Source organism: Bos grunniens, chromosome 4, assembly GCF_055505025.1.
Source record: "Bos grunniens cultivar Pamir isolate PY7600 chromosome 4, Bosgru_T2T1.0, whole genome shotgun sequence".
In the NCBI taxonomy this organism is placed as follows: Eukaryota; Metazoa; Chordata; class Mammalia; order Artiodactyla; family Bovidae; genus Bos; species Bos grunniens.
The window spans coordinates 96,275,092-96,293,699 of record NC_141168.1 but is presented as its reverse complement, the minus strand read 5'-3'; the positions used below and the strand labels follow the sequence as shown (position 1 = coordinate 96,293,699).

Below are 18,608 nucleotides of genomic sequence, written 5' to 3'. Positions count from 1 at the left end.
ATTTTAAAGTATGGAAAAAATAAATCTTTCAGTAAAATGAAATTGAAAAATTGCAAATCTAGAATTAGAATATTTTACAGGTGGAAACCCTATGAAAGGGATGCTATTTAATATTTTAAATCAAGACATAGATTACATAGATATGTATGAATGGCATTAATGCAAAATCAAAGAAATGGAATAGCTGTATCTCAATTAAAAGAAGATGAATGAAAAGGCTTCGATTGATAACTCTATGTTTATAATTTTAAAAGCCCAACCATGAGAAAATTAACTGAAAATATCTCCCTGATTGAGAGGTATTTTTATTACAAAAGGATTAACCCACTATGCCTTTCATAGCAAAGAAGCTTTCCCCCTCTGAGTAATAGATTTGTTTTATAGCTTATGCTAAAAGTTCTTTCACATACATTGTGACATATAAACCTGAGTAAAAGAAAGAGAAGGTAGTTTTAATTTCCATTTTATGCCTTGGGGAGATTGTTACTTGCCTAAGAATACACAATTCCATCTGGCAAATACAGGGTTTTTGTTCCGATTTTTTCTCATAACAATTGAATTTTTCTTAGTAGCAAAAACTAAAGACATAATTTTGATTTGGAATTTAGATTCCACATATACCCATTATATCTTTTATTAACTTGACAAACTAATTAATGGAGATTTATAGGATAAAAAACTTCTGAACAATACCAAATTTGCAATTATTTGAAAACCTAATTATCTCAGGATTTACTTTTGTTGTTGCAATTTTTCCCTTTATGAGACTATAGTTGGATTGTTTCCCTAATGACCTCCAAAAATTTTTGCCTTCCTTCCATGTATCCACTCCCATAGGTGGTGATCTCTTACCGAGCTTGGTCATATGATTTGCTTTAGACAATGGGACTTTAGGAAACATGATCTGAGCAGAGGCTTTGAACACCCACGCACACTGAATACTTCTACCACTATTTGAAGATTGCCAGGGAGCCTTTTAGAAGATGAAATCACACATGCAACAGAGACAGAGGCAAGCTGTTCCAGGTGAGGCTGCCTAGAACAACCAGTTCTCAGTCACCCACCAGCTGAATAGAGTTGCACAAGGGCTCTAGGTAAGGCCAGAAGTAGAACTGTCCAATTGAGCTCAGATAAAAATTTTTGATCCTCAAAACTTTGAGGAAATTAAGTGCTGATTATTATTTAAAGCCATTAAGACTTTTAAGAGGTTTGTTACACAGCAAAGTCTAAGTGATACAGAATTTTAAAGAGACTCTTAAAAAAGACAAAGATTAAAATTGGGCATATGTGTGTGTATAGTATGAAAAGTGAAGTGAAAGTTTTAGTCACTCAGTCGTGTTTGACTCTTTGACACCCCATGGAATGTAGCCCACCAGGCTCCTCTGTTCATAGAATTCTCCAGGCAAGAATCCTGGAATGGACAGCCATTCCTATATCCAGGGGATATTCCCACCCAGGGATCCAACCTGGGTTTCCTGCATTGCAGGCAGATTCTTTACCATCTGAGTCACCACGGAACTCCTGTGTATATAGTGTGTGTGTACATATACATATGATATAATTTTTCATGTAATTGCTTATAATTTTTTTCCAAGAATGGCAAGTCAGGAAGAAAGAATAAATACTCAAAATGCCTTCAAAATTTCCGAACAAGATTTACAGAATTCCTCCTAAAAAGAAATTATTCTTGGCCAAAAGTGAAACCTCTACTCTATGATCAGATAATGACAGGGAACCACAGGACATCTCCAGCAAAGAAAGCACAGATTTTTACTTTTCTCTTAATTAAGAGTATAGTTATACATCCCACATTTCTGTAGATTACAAGCTAACTCTAGTTTCTTATTTCCTTTATGTATCACTTTAAATACAGTTACATTTCCTAGAATTCACATTCTCTTTACAAAAACATTAATGTGTAATTCCATCCTTCCATCATATTTTTCCTGTTCCCAGTTAAAAAAAAAATAGAGCAAAAAAGCAGATGTCTGATGATGTAGATTTTGGATCCTGCTTTCCATCGTGCCAAATGTTGTACACTTATGGAGAGAACTTTGTATGTGAAGTTCAAGGGAAGGAAAATGTTGTGCTCCATAACTTAGGTACTAGTCATAATATTTAATAAAATATAAACTGCCAATAAATAGAACCACATAAAAGTGTTCCTCTGTATATTTTCACTACCCAGAATGATCCTACTAAAAGCTGAAATATAGAAATTAACAGAAGGAAAGCAAATGATTTAAGAAGTTGGATAAAATAACTCGCTCTCCTAAGATAGTATTCATTTGTCCACACCCTGTTGATATTTCTTTGGTTCCAATGGGATCCCTGGAGGAGGTACACACAGTGAAAGAGGAAATGAGACTCTGCTCCTAAGAGTGCCAATCATAACTGCACTGTCCATAAAGATGTTTGCGTTTGCCTTTCAGGAATGTTTTTCTAAAGATTAGCAACTATTAACCATCAGTAGGCTAGATTCTTCTAGGGAAAATCAGAACTCATATAAAAGAGTGCTCAGGGAAACTATTCGAGCAAATCATTTGCCATTCAGATAAAATCCAAGAAAGGATCTAAAACGTAATTAATTAAAGTATTATTTATGTCTTATTAACTGGTGTTCACAGATTGCTAATCATTTCAAAGTTTCTCTAAATGAGTGGGTACCAGAATTTGTAATTTCTGAGACAAATACAATTTCAAAAATATTTTGGGCAGTGGGGTAGATATTTACCAATGATCTATGTGCCCTTGTGCCTACCATGCCTCAGCTCCCTTAAATTTAAGTGGTACCATTGACTATTTCCAGACATTAGAGTGTAAATGGAAGTGACATGGGTCATTTCCAGGTGAAAACATTTAGAGGTCAATGCATGAACCTCCAGCTCTTTCTTACCTCTTGCAGTTACCAAGGACACCACATGTCAGGATGCCAGAAGGTCAGACTGGGTCCTGAGTGATTATTTGGAATGCTGGACTTGCAAAGTTAGTATGGAGAGTGAACAAACAATAAACTTTATTCTTATGTCATTCAGATTTGAGGGTTAATGTATTACTGCAACATAAACCCTATCCTGAGCAATAAAGGATACTAACATGGGGGTTCCCAAATTTCTGTTATGTAAAATAAGGAGATTTAAAAAATAAACAAGATGAATGGAGAGAGTAACATGGAAGCATATACACTGACATATGTAAATAAACAGCCAATGGGAATTTGCTGTAGGACTCAGGGAACACAAACTGGGACTCTATCACAACCTAGAGAGTGGGATGGGGTGGGAGGTGGAAGGGAGGTTAAAAAGGGAGGGGACATATGTACACCTATGGTTAATATATGTTGATGTATGACAGAAATCAAACCAATTTTGTAAAGCAATCATCAATCAATTAAAAATAAAAGAATATAAAAAATAAAAGTCCTCTCCATATGCCATCATTATATAAAAGAAATAATATTTTAAAAACAAAAAATATAAGAAAGATACATTCACAGAACAAACAATGATTCCATAAACTGAATAAACCCAGAGGGATGGGATGGGGAGGGAGGTGGGAGGGGGGTTCAGGATGGGGAACACATGTACCCCCGTGGCAGATTCATGTCAACATACGGCAAAACCAATACAATATTGTAAAAAATAAATATGACTATTTTATTCTTCAGGGAGTCCTTGGTGGCTCAGACAGTAAAAAGTCTGCCTGCAGTACGGGAGACCCGGGTATGATCCTTGTGTTGGGAAGATCCTCTGGAGAAGGAAGTGGCAACCCACTCCAATGTTCTTGCCTGGAGAATCCCATGGACATGAGATCACAAAGAGTCAGACACGACTGAGCGACTTCACTTCACTTTACTTTATTTTATTCTTCCTTAATTATATCATTATGCTGGGCAAAAGCTTCATCATGAAAGAGAAAATTGGTCTACCCAGTGATATTTGAGAATCACAGATCTAGATATCTAGAATTACAGATCATAATAACCATGCCATGGTGTGATCAGTCACCTAGAGCCAGAGATCCTAGAATGGAAGTGAAGTGGGCCTTAGGAAGCATCACTATGAACAAAGCTAGGCGAGGTGATGGAATTTCAGCTGAGCTATTTCAAATCCTAAAAGATAATGCTCTTAAAGTGCTATACTCAATATGCCAGCAAGTCTGGTAAGTAACTCAGCAGTGACTACAGGACTGGGAAAGGTCAGTTTTCATTCAAATCCCAAAGAAAGGCAATGCCAAAGAATGTTCAAAATACTGCACAATTGCATTCATCTCACACCTTAGCAAACCTATGCTCAAAATTCTCCAAGCTAGGCTTCAACAGTACATGAACCAAGAACTTCCAGATGTTCAAGATGGATTTTAAAAAGGCAGAGGAACCAGAGATCAAATTGCCAACACCCATTAGATCAAATTCCAGAAAAACATCCATTTCTAGTATATTGACTAAAAATACCTGAATATATATATATACATATATATATATATAAAAATACCTGAAAAATACCACCCTGACCAAAGCCTTTGTGTGGATCACAAAAAACTGGAAAATTCTTCAAGAGATAGGACTACCAGACCCTGCTTCCTGAGAAATCTGTATGCAGGTCAAGAAACAACAGTGAGCACCGGGCATGGAACAACAGACTGGTTCCAAATTGGGAAAGGAGTATGTCAAGACTGTATATTATCACCTTGCTTATTTAACTTCTATGCAGAGAGTACATCATAAATTCTGGGCTGTATGAAGCACAAGCTGGAATCAAAATGGTCAGGAGAAATATCAAAACCCCAGATATGCAGATGACACCACCCTTATAGCAGAAAGTGAGAAGTAACTAAAGAACCTCTTGATGAAAGTGAAAGAGGAGAGTGAAAAAGCTGACTTAAAACTCAAACATTCAAAAATCAAAGATCATAGTACCCAGTCCCATCACTTTATGGCAAATGGATGGGGAAACAATGCAAACAGTGAGAGACTTTATCTTCTTGGGCTCCAAAATCACTGCAGATGGTGACTGCAGCTATGGAATTAAAAGACGCTGGCTCCTTGGAAGAAAAGCTATGATCAACCTAGACAGCATATTAAAGAAGCAGAGACATGACTTTGCCAACAAAGGTCCCGCATAGTCAAAGCTATGGTTTTTCCAGTACTCCTGTATGGATGTTAGAGTTGTATCATAAACAAAGCTGAGCAATGAAGAACTGATGCTTTTGAACTGTGGTGTTGGAGAAGACCAGAGAAGGCAATGGCACCCCACTCCAGTACTCTTGCCTGGAAAATCCCATGGATGGAGGAGCCTGGTGGGCTGCAGTCCATGGGGTAGCTAAGAGTCAGACATGACTGAGTGATTTCATTTTCACTTTCATGCATTGGAGAAGGAAATGGCAACCCACTCCAGTGTTCTTGCATGGAGAATCCCAGGGATGGAGGAGCCTGGTGGGCTGCCGTCTATGGGGTCGCACAGAGTCGGACACGACTGAAGCAACTTAGCAGCAGCAGCAGTTGGAGAAGACTCTTGAGAGTCCCTTGGACTGCGAGGAGATCAAACTAGTCAATCCTAAAAGAAATCAGTCCTGAATATTCATTGGAAGGACTGAGGCTGAAGCTGAAATTCCAATACTTTGGCCACCTGATGGAAGAACTGACTCATTTGAAAAGACCCTGAAGTTGGGAAAGACTGAAGGCAGGAGGAAAAAGGGACAAGAGAGGATGGGATGGTTGAATGGCATCACCGACTGGGTGGACATGAGTTTGAGTGAACTCCAGGAGTTGGTGATGGACAGGGAGGCCTGGCATGCTGCAGTCCATGGAGTCACAAAGAGTCTTATACTACTGAGCGACTGAACTGAACTGATCTAGATATTTTTTAAATGGTGAGAGAAGATTGTTGATCCAAAGCAGTTAAAAATATACAATGACAATGTCCAACATTACCTGTCTTTCAGTGAGATCCAGATTCACTGCTATCTCATATCGCCTCAGTCTGGTCAGATAATTATGATGGGCAAATTCTGCTTCAAGTTCTCTGATTTGCTCTTTGGTAAAAGCTGTTCTTTCCTTTCTGGGTTTGCTGTTGACTTCTGACTTGTAATTTCCTTCCTGGGAGTCTGGGGAAAAAAAAGTAAAAGAGTTAGATTTAGTTCATTCACTCAAACACATTCAATCATTTCATTTATAACAGAAACATTTACTGATAACTACTTTTCCAGGTACTCTATTAAACACAGTAAAAATAGAGAGAAACCAAAGACAGTAAGATTTATCTTGACAGGGTGAGATAAATTGCATTTTTTTTCCAATGTGCCCTGAGGTGACTTACAGCCAAATTGGGGCTGTGTCTAGTTTTCTTCTTTTGGAATATCAATATAAACAAAAAAACTTAACTGTTCTTAATATGCTTCCCTGGTGGCACAGATGGTAAAGAATCTGCCTTCAGTGCAGAAAACACTGGTTCAGTCCCTAGGTTGAGAAGATCCACTGGAGAAGGGAATGGCAACCCACTCCAATACTTGCCTAGAGAATTCCAAGGACAGAGGAGCCTGGCAGGCCCCAGTCAATGGAGTTACAAAGAGTCCGACATGACTAAGTAGCTAACACTTTCACTTAATATGCTATTATAATATTAGTAACAAGAAAAAACAAAGCCTCTCTATTAAACAAGTTTTTATCTAAAACTATTCAGATACAAGATTTCTTCTAATAAGTTTTTCAACATAAATTCTTGAGTTCTAAGTTTAATTGAACAGAGGGATCCTAAAAATAGTGGTGACTCAGTATGTGATTATTTGAGAAATTCAAATTTAGTGACTAGACCACAAAAGTCAGTTCAAGCTCAGACTAAGCATACATAAGTGTGTATATTTAAGTGTGTGTGTGTGTACGAGTGTGTCTGTGTGAATTTATTGCCTTTTAAATTTTTATTGAAGTGCAGTCTCCTTAAAGGCAATAACAATACTCTATTCTTGCATAATTCTTATGGCAACGTGGAATCTATAAATAAATTTTGCTCATTTAACTCAAAATATGAACATAATTTTAAATGATTTTTCACTATATATGAGATAAACATAGGATGCATAACATCTAACATAGCTAGCCAAACACAACATCTTATAATGTCCTATAAAAATAACTTACAGTATATCATGGCATTTTTTTCCCTAAGAGTTCAAGACATAATTAATGTAGACTGTTTTCTTTATCAGACTTCCCCTGTGGCTCAGCAGTAAAGAATCTTTCTGTAATGCAGAAGATGGGGGTTCGATCCTTGGGTCAGAAAGATCCCTTGGAGAAGGAGCAACCCACTCCAGTATTCTTGCCTGGGAAACCCCAAGGTCAGAAAAGCCTGGCAGGCTACAATTCATGGGGTTGCAAAAGAGCTGAACATGACCAAGTGACTAAACAACAAAATCAAATCTTACGTGTCCGTATAATATCCCTGAGATGTAAGTTAGAAGACATTCTTAATATTCATGCATATCTATAGTGAAAAAAATTCTACATAACCAAGTAATATTTAATCATACCAGCTCTAATAATTCATGTCAAGTTTATCCTCAGTGAAATATAAACATAATCAAGATAAAGCAGCATGTCTGTATACTCTCGAAAATTCAGTTTTCTAGTTATTTTTGAGCATCTACATATAAATAGTAATAATCACATAGGGATATAATGAACTCTTCTATGAAGCCAAATGAGATAAATGATATAGAAAAAATAATGGCTCAATCATATTAACATCAGATTACCTAAAAAGGGACATTTTTTTTTAAATTGACAATGTAGTAAGGTAAACCTTTACGATTTCCTAAAGGAAATCAGTCCTGAATATTCATTGGAAGGACTGATGCTGAAGCTGAAACTCCAATACTTTGGCCACCTAATGCGAAGAACTGACTCACTGGAAAAAACCCTGATGCTGGGAAAGAATTAAAGCAAGAGAAGGAGACAACAGAGGATGAGATGGTTGGATGGCATCACGGACTCAATGGACATAATTTGACTAAACTTCGGAAGTTGGTGACGGACAGGAAGGCCTCGCATGCTGCAGTCCATGGGGTCGCAAAGAGTCGGACAGGACTGAGTGACTGATCTGAACAGCTTTATGAAGGGTCTTTTGAAACAATATTTGCTTCTTCATCTAATGATACTTAAATATGCTATGTGCAAAGATGTTGGGTTTTTTTAGTGCCCTTTTCCTGTCTGGCTGAGGGAAGTCTAACTGAAGTAAAGAGGGGCCTGCGTAATGGAAATCCACTAGACAAGGTGCCCTAAGTTAAACAGTTTCGATTTGATTCTTACCAGAATCAAAGCTGGCCAAATGCAAAGTTTTCTAGGTCTAAGTAGCAGCCCTGGGTCGAAAAGATCCCCTGGAAAAGGAAATGGCAACCCACTCCAATATTCTTGCCTGGAAAATTCCATGGACAGAGGAGCCTGGCAGGCTACAGTCCACGGGGTCGCAAAGAGTCTGATATGACTGAGCGACTAACACACACACACACAAGTAAGCAGCAGTGGCGACAGGTTCACATCAAAACTTTGGCATGCAGGGCCGTTACTTTTTCTCTGCGGGATCATGGGCGTGTTTCACTGAATGGTACGGTGGCGCTGTCGGAAATTCTTCGGACTCATAGATCGCATTTCCGGGCTTGTCACGTAACCCTGTATTGACTGGCTCCCTACCTTAGCAGGGCAGGCAGGCTTCATCCGGTGTGAAAAGTGGTTTGCGATATGTCAGACACAGGCCGACTGTATTTTACTGTAAGCCACTGGGACTGGATCAGTCAGTTATTACGTGACGTGTGAGCTCTCAGGTCGGATGTGTTTACACAATGCCAATTTACCTGCCTCTAAGTGGAACCTGCTGTCCATTATCCACGCTTTTAGCTACAGATTTGCAAACTTCCACATCTTCCGTGCATTTTGCTAGTCTGGTAACGTGTGAACAAAACTTTCCGATGATTGCTTTCTTTTTTTTCCCCTTAACTTTTCCATGGGCTGTCCTGGCAGAGGCAAACTCAGTCACAGCCCAGAATATTCAGATAGGTCCCTCTCACAAGGATGCATGTTCTCACGTGAATCAAAAGTATTTTCGCCAATTTGGAGCCACATTCAGTTTGAAATCTGTGGTTAATTATTCTTTATGAGGGGACAATGCTTTACTCCCCTCAGTAATGTAAGTCTGGAAACTGACAGCAAAGCCAGAGCATTTTTTCTCATGAGCAATTCAATTTGAATGATTCATGGTTAACACATTCCCTTATATAAGCATGAATGAACAAACTCACATTGAGGAAAGCCTATTAAGTGGTGTTTATTTTTGAAACCAATTTCTTTTACTTCCTCAGTATTCAACAGTTCTTCAAAAATACCACAGACACACACAAACATACAAAACTTGGGCCAGTCCTTGGAAGAAGGGTTACATGCAGTGTATCTATCTATATGCATGCCCCCTGAAACTAGAAATATACAAGAAGATGGTTTATACATCCAATGACTGAATTTGAACAAAAGTCTGGCTATAATTCAACATTTATATCCAAAAGCAACTTAACCAAGTGCCTGAATTCCAAACCTAAGTACCTCACAAAGTGAAATCCAATGACTAAAACCATGTGAATTGTGCAGTTACATTTATAATGATCACCCAGGAATAATTACATTGTAATTTACATGACAAAAGAGTGGGTATGTGCATCTTGACTTCATTACCTAAAAGAGGCTGTCAGTGCAATTTAAGTAGAGTAGCACCAATGTCAATTAATTCTGTGGGCACTTACACCCTTGGATCTATGATTCTGTTGTGGTTTTTACCCATGATGCTCACACTTTTTCCTTCCTATTAAAAACATGCTCCTTGGGACTGCATTTCTGGACTTCTACAATCTTGGATTTCAAACATCTTTTTGGATTTTTCTTGCCTGCACTTTCCAAAGTCCATCATTTACTGACCCTTAAGCTCCTTCTACCTTCACCTGACTAACTCTTCTTTGGTGGAAAATGGGTGGGAGCCTTGGATGAGGCTTTTGGCAAATGGCACATTAGCTTCCATCTGTTTCCCAGCTGTTTCAACCGAGGCAAAACTCCCTCCGTTTTCTTCAGCCTCCCATATCCTACGCCAAATGGTAGGTGTTGAGGGAGGGGAGTCTGGAAACTGCCTTCCTTTCTTCCCTACAACCACAAACAAAATGTCACCATCTGTACAGTACATTGCAATGTAAAATATCACAATTGTTATTTCTCGTCTCAGATACTTTAATGCACATGTGGGTGCACTCTCACACTCCCTCGTCGCTTGGAGGAAATGTTGACTTATGTGTTCAGGTAGAGCTGGCAGTCCCAGTTCTCTAACCTTTTGCTCCCTGGGACTATGCTAATGGAAGGAGTCTGCAATACTTCCGTGGAGGATAAAAATTGCCCTCCAAGGATCATTTCTGTCTAGCATTTAGAACTTCTCCACATGTGACTTTTTATTTCCCCTAGTGCAAGAGGATGCCAAAAGATAATAATGTTTTATGGAAGACAAGTAATGTAAGGGCTTGGTCTGTTCACTAGTGGCACAGAATACCTCTTAGCAAAAGAGAAATAATAAAGTCTGATTGAGTATATTTTTGGCTACCCTGAGTAAACTTATTAACTCGTTTAAATGAAGAACATAATTTACCAGTGTCTGTAAAAATATCAAAATGTAAAGGAATGCTCTTATAGCTCAGACTAAAATGAATACTTCTTTCATATTCTGAAGAAAGAATGAATGCTAAGCCACAGTCTATAGTTCTTTGCAACTTTTTGTATTAATGTTTTGTAGGCTATTCAAAATGAGAGATGCTCTGCTATTAACAAAGCTCCACAAATAGCAGATATTGGAAGCTAATAATTACATTTACAGAGGCATAGGTATTGTGGATAGAGGTAGGGAACTTTATAGAATAATCCTATTGATGCTAGTAATTTTCACATTTAAACGGGAAATCGCCTGTCTTATGAGAAACACTTCCAACTTGCTTCTTAAGATTTTTAATGAGTGGGCATTTCAAACTTTCCAGGGTTTTTTTTTTCAGAGTAAACGATCTTCCCCAGGGGTTTTTTAATCCTCTAGCTGATCCACTCTCCAGATCTGAGAACCACAGCCATACTAAGCTTCTATTACTAATGAATGTGTCTCTTATACATTGAAGTGTGTAAGTGAAAAAAAAAAGAGGGAGAGTTGAAAATTGCTGTGGTAAATCTAGAATAGAAATTAGCATTGAAACTATCCACTATTTCTTACAGCATTGATATGAAAAATCTATAGCCATTATAACATTTTCTCTTTACTTATAAAGAAGTGAAAGTGAAAGTCACGTAGTTGTGTCGAACTCTTTATAACCCCATGAACTGTATAGTCCAAGGAATTCTCCAGGCCCAAATACTGGAGTGGGTAGCCTTTCCCTTCTCCAGGGGATCTTCTCAACCCAGGGATGGAACCCAGGTCTCCTGCATTGTAAGTGGATTCTTTACCAAGGCTAATTATCAAAGATTAAAAAAAAAGAAATTTTTATTTTTAGTAACAGTTTAGTATTGATAATAGTAATAGTTGTATTTAACATGCAAAAGTCATCCTATGGGCTGGACCAGTGATTATCAACTGGTGGATACACTCTTTCATCATCTAGTCTCCCTGCTCATTGCTTCCTTGATTATTCATGCGATTGTCTAGTTATGCTTTCAGGAATGAAATAAGTCAGATAAATCTCACATTATGAAATAGAAGATATATTTATTTTTCTAACATTTGTGTTGCCAATTGTATGTTTTGAACAGATAATTTATAAAGAACATCCTATTTATTTCTGTTAAAGGCATTTAGGCTCTTATTGCTGGGAGATAATTGAAAGATTAACCATGTATAGCTGAAACTTTTATGAAATAGAATAGTTACTATTATATTAGAATACATTTTAGTTTACAGATTTGACTTTTTTACAAAATATTTGGGCATGTTTTTTACAACTAATTCTGAAAGTGAGAAGAATCAAAATTCAGTATATATGACCATGTCAATATTTAGCAATAGCTACCCACATAAGCAAGTATTACAATTAGCAACATTACACAGTCATGCAAAATTACTTGATGTAATTGCATAAAGGGAAAGAATATGAAGACCTGAGATATTTTTTAAAATCTATACACTTTTAGATTACATTTTAGAATGAGAGAAAAAGAGAGACTGATAATACCACAGAATTATTCTTAAATTGTTACCTATTTAATAACTAACTATGAATATGGATATAAATAATATGAAAACAAATATCTCAGAATTTCCTTAAAAATAGGTTATTTGGGTCTCTAAAGTCATCCATACCTTATATGTAGATGGTTTCTCACAGTAGGTAATAATCTTACCTTGGCATTGCATTGCATTCCTAGGATAAACTGGCAGATACTACAACTAAGTCCTTCTCTTTGCTTCCTTCCTCCTCTATAATTTTAAGATAACAGCATTTAAAGGAATTTTAGCCAATTTAAATCAGATATGGGCATTTGAACAGTCTTACTTCTAATCCATAAATACAGAATGCCTTTCCATTTATTTGTGTTTTCTTCAGTTTCTCTCGTCAATATCTTAAGTTTTTCATGTACAGGTCTTTCACCTTTTTGATTAAATTTATTATTAAATATTTTATTCTTTTTGATATGATTGTAAATGAGATTGTTTTCTTGAGTTCTCTTTCTGATAACTTGTTACTAGTGTATATCACTGCTCTGTGGTAGCCTAAATGAGTGCCATGCTGTGCTAAGTCGCTTCAGTCCTGTCCGATTCTTTGCGACCCCATGGACTGTAGCCCATCAGGCCCCTCTGTTCATGTGAATCTCCAGGCAAGAATACTGGAGTGGGTTGTTGTGCCCTTCTCCAGGGAATCTTCCCGACGCAGGGATCGAACCCACGTCTCCTGTGGCTCCCGCATTGTAGGTGGATTCTTTATTGCTGAGCCGCCTGGGAAGCCCAACCTAAATAAGAAGGAAATCCTAAAAAAGAGGGGATATATTTGCCATAGAGCAGAAACTAATACCGGAGAAGGCAATGGCACCCCACTCCAGTACTCTTGCCTGGAAAATCCCACGGACGGAGGAGCCTGCTAGGCTGCAGTCCATGGGGTCGCGAAGAGTCGGACACGACTGAGCGACTTCACCTTCACTTTTCACTTTCATGCATTGGACGAGGAAATGGCAACCCACTCCAGTATTCTTGCCTAGAGAATCCCAGGGACGGGGGGGCCTGGTGGGCTGCGGTCTGTGGGGTCGCACAGAGTCGGACACGAATGAAGCAACGCAGCAGCAGCAGCAGCAGAAACTAATACAACATTGTTAAGTAACTATACTCCAACAAAAATTAACTTAGAAATGCAACATATGTTTTGTATATTAATTTTGTGTCCTGCAACTTCACTGAATTTATTTGTTAGTTCCAACAGTACTTTGGTAGAATTCTTGGGGATTTTCCGTATACAGTATCAGGTCATCTGAAATAGTGACAGTTTTTAGTTCTTTAGGTCCCATGCAATACTTGGGGTATACTTAAAGTAAAATGCTATTCATTGTTTATCTGGATTTTAAATTAAACTGGGAGTCCTGTGCAATATCTGATAACACTAAAGTGGAGCTGGGGTTTGCTAGAGCATCTAGTGAGTAGAAGCCACGATGCTGCTAAACATCTTACAATGCCCAGGACAGCCATCACCACCCATTTATCTTGAATGGGTTCATATTTCTCTGCATATAAATACAGTAAGAATTATCCGGTCCAAAATGTCAGTAGTGCTGAGGGTGGGAATTATGAACTATGTGCAATCTGTTCCTTCACTTGGTATAACATTTAATCTCTTGGGTTTTAAATTTTAAAATCCTAACACTGATCTGGTACTTTTTTATAGAAATAAATTGAAGTTAATATTACTTGTCTTCATCTGCCATCAATTATGTGATAGACGTGTGCTTTGAAAAATTAGTTAATATAAAGCAATATTTAGTGGCACTTTCTCTTTTTTTTTTTTTTTTTAAGCTGAGGGTCATTCAAATTTTTATAACAGATGAAGGCCCCTTAGGGTTATCATGGAAATCACAATTTCCATGATTGTGATTTTAGCATGAAAATCAAAAATCCAGAAGAGATTCAAAATTAGGTGCTTAGCATTGGGAATATAAAGATGAATTAAGGCAAATATCTTACTGTTAAATTACCTAGAGTCTAGAATCCAGAGGCGCAAAGCAGACATGAAGATAAATAAAAAGCTCAATAATTTATAAGAGTTACTGCTATTAAAATATATTAAAGTCACTTGCCAAAAAATATACAATGAATTGCCAAAAAAGGGGCTCAGAACAACAGCGTAAGTGCAAGCCCTTACACTCTTAGAAGATACAGACTTGTCTTCTATAATATAAAATAAACTTTATGGAAGTTCTGTTGTTGTACATCAAAGGGATTTATCAAACTGCTAGCAGAATTGGTGCTGAATTTTCTAGGCCCTCATTGCAAAAACTGTATGGTGCTGTCTGATATAGAAAGGGATCTCAGTGCTTTTTGCCCCATTGACAGATGTAAATTAGAGATGTCACAATTCTTCTGGCCACTGTCAAGTTACCTAGATTCCTGATTTCTGAAAAGCGTTTCTTTCCTTCCTCATCCTCTCAGGGACACAGTAACACCATGTAACTCCAAGTCATTTGCTGATATAAGAGCTGAATAGGAGGTGAATGGGGAGTGGATCTGGAGGTTTGCATCTGCTTCATGCCCTTGACTATTGCTTCCATGTGTATTAAAATATAAATGTGAATGCCATTTTAATTGCTCACCCCTAATTACTAAATAAATGAGAACAATGCTGCTGCTGCTGCTGCTAAGTCACCTCAGTCGTGTCTGACTCTGTGCGACCCCGTGGACTGCAGCCCACCAGGCTCCTCCGTCCATGAGAAAATCAGATCAGATCAGATTAGATCAGTCGCTCAGTCGTGTCCGACTCTTTGCGACCCCATGAGTCGCAGCACGCCAGGCCTCCCTGTCCATCACCAACTCCCGAAGTTCACTCAGACTCACATCCATCGAGTCAGTGATGCCATCCAGCCATCTCATCCTCTGTCGTCCCCTTCTCCTCCTGCCCCCAATCCCTCCCAGCATCAGAGTCTTTTCCAATGAGTCAACTCTTTGCATGAGGTGGCCAAAGTACTGGAGTTTCAGCTTTAGCATCATTCCTTCCAAAGAAACAATAGTTTACATCAAACATTTATATTTTAGTAGGGGAAATAAGGGTTTCCCTGTTAGCTCAGACAGTAAAGAATCTGCCTGCTTGGGTTTGATCCCTGGGTTGGGAAGATCCCCTGGAGAAGGGAACGGCTACCCACTCCAGTATTCTTGCCTGGAGAATTCCATGGACAGAGGAGCCTTGCAGGCTACAAAGGAGTGACTTTCACTTTCCCTTTCAGAAGAAATAAATAGTGGCAGAATGTGGTAAGCATTGTATTTAAGAAATAAGATCATTTCTTGGGATCCCAGAGGAGCAGTGCACTCTTAAACTAATAAGATGGGGGAAAATATAATGGAAAGCTGTACGTTAAAAACTCTTCCCTAAGGCTTCCTGCTCCCATGGAAGGTACAATGTTGATTCTTGTGAAAGCCATTGTTATCAAGTACAATCCAAGTAGGTGCATGAGCCTGATTCTGTTGCATTCCCTTGTTCTAGGATGTAGCTAGAAGCACAAAATTAATTCTGGGCTTCTGTAACTAAGCTTAGAAGTGTATAGCAAAACTGGAGAAAGTTAAATTTACCCTGAAGACATGTGCTGATTTTGTTTTTGTGTTAAGTACCTGGATTTGGTGCATGCTAAGTCACTTCAGTTGTGTCTGACTCTTTGCGACCTCATGGACTGTAGCCCGCCAGGCTCCTCTATCCTTGGAATTCTCCAGGCAAGAATCCTGGAGTGGGTGGCCATGCCCTCCTCCAGGGATGTTCCTGACTCAGGTATTTAACCCCTGTGTCTTGCATTTGCAAGTGGGCTCTTTACCACTAGCACCACCTGGAAAGCTCTTGAATTTGGTGTGAGAACTAAATTTATATTAAATTTGACTCAAGATAAGTTGCATTATATTTCCATTTAGTGTGTCTTTGGATTCTTTTTAAATTTTTAGCAAAAATAGTGTCTTTATTAAATATATTTAGAATTGTATAATATCAATCATATTAGTTTCATCAAAGTTTATTAGTTCTTTGATATTTCACCCTGTATTTATGTCATGAAGGAAGAACCATTTGATTGCACCTTACTATCAGAAAGGGCTACATAGTAAATAAATAATTTAAAAAGGCAAGGTAGTGAATTTAAAATCAAATCAACTGTTTACATCTCATTACTTAAAAACAAAGGGACTCCATTCAGAAGAAGTTGTAAGGTAAAACTGGATTCATATATTGATAGGCACAAAAGTAGGGAACTGAAATGAGTTATTGCTGAGATATCTATTTTATTTTTATTACATATATTTTTACTGAGGAAAATAGACTTATAATATTATAACAGTTTCAAATATACAACATAGTGATTCAGCATTTACATATATATACTGTGGAATGATTCTTACAATGATTCTAGTTATTTTCTGTAATCACACAATTTTAATACAATATTATTGACTTTATTCCCATATTTTACATCCCCAGGACTTGTTTATTTTATCACCAGAAGTTTGTACTTGTTGATCTCCTTCACCCATTCCATGGCCCCCAGGCCTATAACTTCCCTCTGGCAAACACCAATATGTTCTCTGTATCTTTGAGATGACATATTATAAATGCAAGTTAGGCAACTCTCTCTTGGAATGACCAACTTGAATCAGAAGTTACTGTAAATGCGTTATGTATAAACAATACGACCCTTATGTCACAGCCAAGCCTTATCTCCTCCCAGCCAATGACTAGACTGCTCATGAAGTGTTTTTCTTAATCCCATGTTTCAATGATACATTAAAGCCCATAAGAGCTATGATAAATTCATTATTTTAGTAAATACATATCATTAAATTAATGAAGTTGGCTTAATTAATAAACCTTGATTTAAAATGCATGAATTTTAGAACTTGAACAGATGCCCACAAATCTTTTAGTTCCACCTGCTGTAGTTAAGGAGGAGAAATAAAAAGACTCAGAATGACTAAACATGCTCATCAGAGATCACATACTATTAGGTGATGTTTTTACAGCTCAAGTGTCATTCAGCTATAGAAAGAGACATGAAAGCATTCTTTCAGATCCCTAAATACCCTTACCTATTGCATGGCCTCTTCACAAGAACAAAGATTCAAGAAACATCATTATTTAATTGTGATATTAAATATAGCTACCCCTTCCCAGGTGGCACTAGTGGTAAAGACTCTGCCTATCAGTGTAGGAGATGTAACAGACACGGGTTTGATCCCTGAGTTGGGAAGATCCCCTGGAGAAGGACAAGGCACTCCAGTACTCTTGCCTGGAGGATCCCATGGACAGAGAAGCCTGGTGGCCTACAGTCTATACAGTCACAAAGAGTCAAACGCGACTGAACCACTGAATTGACTTAGAACAAATATGACTGTGAAAACTACACAGAATATTTATGATCCAAGATGCCAAATAAGCAGATGTTAAGAGCACAGTTTCTGCCATTTGTCTGCTTATTCAACCATGAACTTGCCTTTTCCTCATATTTAACACAGAATTAAAGTGAACAGGATTAAATTAAGTAAATCATTTAGCACCGTAACTGCATACTCTGGGCACTCAGTAAGTAACTGCAAGCTCTAGCAATTATTAGTGGGGACTGGGCTCTAAGGACCTCAGCAACTGAAAATGATAGATTTGATAGAATTAGGAGTTAGACATTTTTTTCAAGCATATGAAAATTTAGTTCTAGAAACAAAAGTCTACCTAAAACCCAGGAAGTTTAGATTTTACACAGTAACTAGCAGAATTTTACTTTACATTGAAAAACGGACAAATCTTTAAAGGGATCTGTGTATTATTTTTGACTTGTCTACAAATGAAGCTGCAGGTTTAATTGTGATATTTCCAGTGAAACTGTCGAGGTGACACTTCACAAGGCCTAGTTGGATCACTGTATGAATTTTTGTCTCCTCTGAAGGTTAAAAACTGGAGTCAAATTGTGTGTGTGAGTGTGTGTGTGTGTAACTGTGTGTGCTTCTTCTCCTGCAAAGAATCCTAGTAGCCAGGTATATAGTTTTAGGTAAAGACGAATCATTTTCTGCCTTGATATCTGAGTACATAAAATGTTTAACTAACATTCTTAAATGGGTTAAAAAATAAGATTATAAGTGTTTACTGAACAACATTATGAACCCATTATATTGTCTACTCACAACTTTCTTCATATAGAAAGTTTGAGAAGTAAATCACATAGGTATTTTTTAACCACAATAGTAATTGTAGAAATAATTATATGGGAATATTAATAGCAAATGACTTATAAATTGATTTTGCTTTAATTTCCAAGTATAAAAAACATATAAAATATTAAGTAATAGATAACAGTAATAAAATTAAAAAGATTGGAAAATCCCAATCAACTCAGG

At 37.6% G+C, this 18,608-nt stretch overlaps 1 protein-coding gene across 1 annotated transcript in view; it reads right to left on the bottom strand.

Moving 5' to 3' along the window:
* Window positions 1-18,608, bottom strand: part of MEOX2 (mesenchyme homeobox 2) — a 75,586-nt gene that overhangs the window by 15,022 nt on the left and 41,956 nt on the right. Inside the window, exon 2 of the mRNA XM_086397595.1 lies at window positions 5,933-6,105. Within this exon, the coding sequence (XP_086253721.1) occupies window positions 5,933-6,105 (173 nt within the window). The remainder of the gene's footprint in view (window positions 1-5,932; window positions 6,106-18,608) is intronic.